The following is a 5000-nucleotide window of genomic DNA, read 5'->3' as shown; positions in this document are numbered from 1 at the left end:
GAGAGAGATGGAGAAGAGAGAGAGGAGAGGGAGAAGAGAGAGGAGAGAGGAGAAGAGAGAGAGAGGAGAGGGAGAAGAGAGAGATGGAGAAGAGAGAGAGGAGAGGGAGAAGAGAGAGAGGAGAGGGAGAAGAGAGAGAGGAGAGGGAGAAGAGAGAGGGGAGAGGGAGAAGAGAGAGATGAGAGGAGAGAGAGAGAGGGAGAAGAGAGAGAGGAGAGGGAGAAGAGAGAGAGGAGAGGGAGAAGAGAGAGAGGAGAGGGAGAAGAGAGAGAGGAGAGGGAGAAGAGAGAGATGGAGAAGAGAGAGATGAGAGGGAGAAGAGAGAGGGGAGAGGGAGGAGAGAGAGAGATGGAGAAGAGAGAGAGGAGAGGGAGAAGAGAGAGATGGAGAAGAGAGAGAGGAGAGGGAGAAGAGAGAGGGGAGAGGGAGAAGAGAGAGGGGAGAGGGAGAAGAGAGAGGGGAGAGGGAGAAGAGAGAGAGAGATGGAGAAGAGAGAGAGGAGAGGGAGAAGAGAGAGATGGAGAAGAGAGAGAGGAGAGGGAGAAGAGAGAGGGGAGAGGGAGAAGAGAGAGGGGAGAGGGAGAAGAGAGAGAGGAGAGGGAGAAGAGAGAGAGGAGAGGGAGAAGAGAGAGGGGAGAGGGAGAAGAGAGAGGGGAGAGGGAGAAGAGAGAGATGAGAGGGAGAAGAAGAGAGAGGGGAGAGAGAGAGGAGAGGGAGAAGAGAGAGAGGAGAGGGAGAAGAGAGAGAGGAGAGGGAGAAGAGAGAGATGGAGAAGAGAGAGAGGAGAGGGAGAAGAGAGAGGGGAGAGGGAGAAGAGAGAGATGGAGAAGAGAGAGAGGAGAGGGAGAAGAGAGAGAGGAGAGGTAGAAGAGAGAGGGGAGAGGGAGAAGAGAGATGGAGAAGAGAGAGAGGAGAAGAGAGAGATGGAGAAGAGAGAGAGGAGAGGGAGAAGAGAGAGGGAGAAGAGGGAGGAGAGAGGGAAGAGGGACGAGGGAGAAGAGAGAGGGAAGAGGGAGAAGAGAGAGGGAAGATGGAGGAGAGAGGCAAGATGGAGGAGAGAGGGAGGAGAGAGGGAAGAGGGAGGAGAGAGAGAGGGACGAGGGAGGAGAGAGGGGGGAGAAGGGGAAGATGGAGGAGAGAGGGGGGAGAAGGGGAAGATGGAGGAGAGAGGGAGGATGGAGGGGAGAGGGAAAATGGAGGAGAGCGGGAGGATGGAGGAGAGAGGGAAGATGGAGGGAAGATGGAGGAGAGAGGGAAGATGGAGGAGAGAGGGAGGAGGGAGGAGAGAGGGAAGATGGAGGAGAGAGGGAAGAGGGGGGAGAGAGGGAGGAGAGAGGGAAGAGGGAGGAGAGAGATGGAAGAGGAATGAGAGAGGGAAGAGGGAGGAGAAAGGGAAGATGGAGGAGAGAGGGAGAATGGAGGGGAGAGGGAAGATGGAGGAGAGATGGAGGATGGAGGAGAGAGGGAAGATGGAGGGGAGAGGGAAGGGTGATGAGAGAGGGAAGAGGGAGGAGAGAGGGAAGAGGGAGGAGAGAGGGAAGAGGGAGAAGAGAGGGAAGATGGAGGAGAGAGGGAAGATGGAGGAGGGAGGGAAGATGGAGGAGAGATGGAGGATGGAGGAGAGAGGGAAGATGGAGGGGAGAGGGACGGGTGATGAGAGAGGGAAGAGGGAGGAGGGAGGGAAGATGGAGGAGAGAGGGAATAGGGGGGAGAGAGGGAGGAGAGAGAGAGGGAAGAGGGATGAGAGAGGGAAGAGGGAGGAGAAAGGGAAGATGGAGGAGAGAGGGAAGATGGAGGGGGGAGGGAGGAGGGAGGGGAGAGGGAGAGGGGAGATAGGGAGAAGAGAGAGGGGAGAGGAAGTAGAGAGAGAGTGGAGAGGGAGTAGAGAGAGGGGAGAGGGAGAAGAGAGAGGGAGAAGAGGGAGGAGAGAGGGAAGAGGGACGAGGGAGAAGAGAGAGGGAAGAGGGAGAAGAGAGAGGGAAGATGGAGGAGAGAGGGAGGAGGGAGGAGAGAGGCAATATGGAGGAGAGAGGGAGGAGAGAGGGAAGAGGGAGAGAGAGAGAGGGACGAGGGAGGAGAGAGGGGGGAGAAGGGGAAGATGGAGGAGAGAGGGGGGAGAAGGGGAAGATGGAGGAGAGAGGGAGGATGGAGGGGAGAGGGAAAATGGAGGAGAGCGGGAGGATGGAGGAGAGAGGGAAGATGGAGGGAAGATGGAGGAGAGAGGGAAGATGGAGGAGAGAGGGAGGAGGGAGGAGAGAGGGAAGAGGGGGGAGAGAGGGAGGAGAGAGGGAAGAGGGAGGAGAGAGATGGAAGAGGAATGAGAGAGGGAAGAGGGAGGAGAAAGGGAAGATGGAGGAGAGAGGGAGAATGGAGGGGAGAGGGAAGATGGAGGAGAGATGGAGGAGAGAGGGAAGATGGAGGGGAGAGGGAAGGGTGATGAGAGAGGGAAGAGGGAGGAGAGAGGGAAGAGGGAGGAGAGAGGGAAGAGGGAGAAGAGAGGGAAGATGGAGGAGAGAGGGAAGATGGAGGAGGGAGGGAAGATGGAGGAGAGATGGAGGATGGAGGAGAGAGGGAAGATGGAGGGGAGAGGGACGGGTGATGAGAGAGGGAAGAGGGAGGAGGGAGGGAAGATGGAGGAGAGAGGGAGGATGGAGGGGAGAGGGAAGATGGAGGAGAGAGGGAGGATGGAGGGGAGAGGGAAGATGGAGGAGAGCGGGAGGAGAGAGGGAAGATGGAGGAGAGAGGGAAGAGGGGGGAGAGAGGGAGGAGAGAGAGAGGGATGAGAGAGGGAAGAGGGAGGAGAAAGGGAAGATGGAGGAGAGAGGGAAGATGGAGGAGGGAGGGAGGAGGGAGGGGAGAGGGAGAGGGGAGATAGGGAGAAGAGAGAGGGGAGAGGAAGTAGAGAGAGAGTGGAGAGGGAGTAGAGAGAGGGGAGAGGGAGAAGAGAGAGGGAGGAGAGAGGGAGGAGAGAGAGGGGAGAGGGAGTAGAGAGAGGGGAGAGGGAGAAGAGAGAGGGGAGAGGGAGAAGAGAGAGGGGAGAGGGAGAAGAGAGAGGGAGAAGAGAGAGGGGAGAGGGAGTAGAGAGAGGGGAGAGGGAGAAGAGAGAGGGGAGAGGGAGTAGAGAGAGGGGAGAGGGAGAAGAGAGAGGGAGAAGAGAGAGGGGAGAGGGAGTAGAGAGAGGGAGAAGAGAGAGGGGAGAGGGAGTAGAGAGAGGGGAGAGGGAGAAGAGAGAGGGGAGAGGGAGTAGAGAGAGGGGAGAGGGAGAAAAGAGAGGGGAGAGGGAGAAGAGAGAGGGAGAAGAGAGAGGGGAGAGGGAGTAGAGAGAGGGGAGAGGGAGAAGAGAGAGGGGAGAGGGAGTAGAGAGAGGGGAGAGGGAGAAGAGAGAGGGGAGAGGGGGAAGAGAGGGGGGAGAGGGAGAAGAGTGAGGGAAGAGGGAGAAGAGAGATGGAGAAGAGAGAGGGGAGAGGGAGTGGGGAGAGGGAGAAGAGAGAGGGGAGAGGGAGTAGAGAGAGGGGTTAGGGAGAAGAGAGAGGGGAGAGGGGAGAGGGAGGGGAGAAGAGAGAGGGGAGAGGGAGAAGAGAGAGGGGAGAGGGAGTAGAGAGAGGGGAGAGAGAGAAGAGAGAGGGGAGAGAGAGTAGAGAGAGGGAGTAGAGAGAGGGGAGAGGGAGTAGAGAGAGAGAGAGGGAGAAGAGAGAGGGGAGAGGGAGTAGAGAGAGGGGAGAGGGAGAAGAGAGAGGGGAGAAGGAGTAGAGAGAGGAGAGAGGGAGAGGGAGAAGAGAGAGGGGAGAGGGAGAGGGGAGAGGGAGAAGAAAGAGGGGAGAGGGAGAAGAGAGAGGGGAGAGGGAGAAGAGAGAGGGGAGAAGGAGAAGAGAGAGGGGAGAGGGAGAAGAGGGAGGGGAGTAGAGAGAGGGGAGAGGGAGAAGACAATCAGGACTAGGCCCAGCTGAGGAGAGGAAAGAGGGGATGAGAGAGAGAGAAAGATAAGTCTTTAAGTCTTAATGCTTTGTTTCCTGTTGTCTCTCCTGAGGGAAGACGAGGAAGGGGACAAATAAAATTTCAGGGATTATTTTAGATTAACGTAATCCATGGGACTAGCAGCTCTATTGTGGAGATCAGTGTAGTTTGCTATATCTGGGGATCATCAACACTTTGGAAGCTTGTTATCTAGATAGATGTTTGGTGGTGTGTGTGTGTGTGTGTGTGTGTGTTCGTGCTTAAGTGTGTGTTTGTGTGTGTATGTGTGTGTGTGTGTGTGTGTGTGTGTGTGTGTGTGTGTGTGTGTGTGTGTGTGTGTGTGTGTGTGTGTGTGTGTGTGTGTGTGTGTGTGTGTGTGTGTGTGTGTGTGTGTGTGTGTGTGTGTGTCTGTCTGTCTGTCTGTCTGTCTGTCTGTCTGTCTGTCTCTGTCTGTCTGTCTGTCTGTCTGTCTGTGTGTGTGTGTGTGTGTGTGTGTCGGTCGGTCGGTCGGTCGGTCGGTCGCGGTCGCGGTCGGTCGGTCGGTCGGTCGGTCGGTCGGTCGGTGTGGGTGGGTGGGTGGGTGGGTGGGTGGGTGTGTGTGTGTCTGTCTGTGTGTTCGTTGTGTTCGTTGCGTTCGTTGCGTTCGTCTCGTCTGCATTTTAGGATTGATCTCTCTATATTGACTGACAACGTGTCACCACTTCTGAACGTATGACGATGAGAACCTCTTGGTATTCTGAAGGCCGTGATTTTAATATTATCTCTGACTTCTTTGTTTTTCAGGGCTACCACAGGCCGAACCATTACATCGCTACCCAAGGTAAGATGGGAAACTTTGAACACTGTGTGTGAGCTTTGCCTGCGTGCTTTGCCTGCGTGCGTCCGTCTGTGTGTGTGGATGGGTGGATTGATTTGTTAAGGCTTTCTGTCTTGTTTGTTTGTTAAAAAAAATAAGTGAGGCTGTATTGAGGTGTGCTCAGACATCTCTCTCACTTTTCAACCTCTTGTATATATATGTATATATATATATATTACATTCTCAGACA

The 5000-nt window shown here is 55.5% G+C and overlaps 1 protein-coding gene across 1 annotated transcript in view; it reads left to right on the top strand.

The window, feature by feature from the left end:
- The window catches only part of LOC139551373 (receptor-type tyrosine-protein phosphatase mu-like), a 565336-nt gene that overhangs the window by 472760 nt on the left and 87576 nt on the right, over window positions 1-5000 (top strand). The window contains exon 23 of the mRNA XM_071362858.1: window positions 4738-4774. Coding sequence (XP_071218959.1) covers window positions 4738-4774 — 37 coding nt within the window. The remainder of the gene's footprint in view (window positions 1-4737; window positions 4775-5000) is intronic.

This window comes from Salvelinus alpinus, chromosome 23 (assembly GCF_045679555.1).
Source record: "Salvelinus alpinus chromosome 23, SLU_Salpinus.1, whole genome shotgun sequence".
NCBI lineage: Eukaryota > Metazoa > Chordata > Actinopteri > Salmoniformes > Salmonidae > Salvelinus > Salvelinus alpinus.
This window is presented reverse-complemented; position numbering and strand designations above follow the sequence as displayed.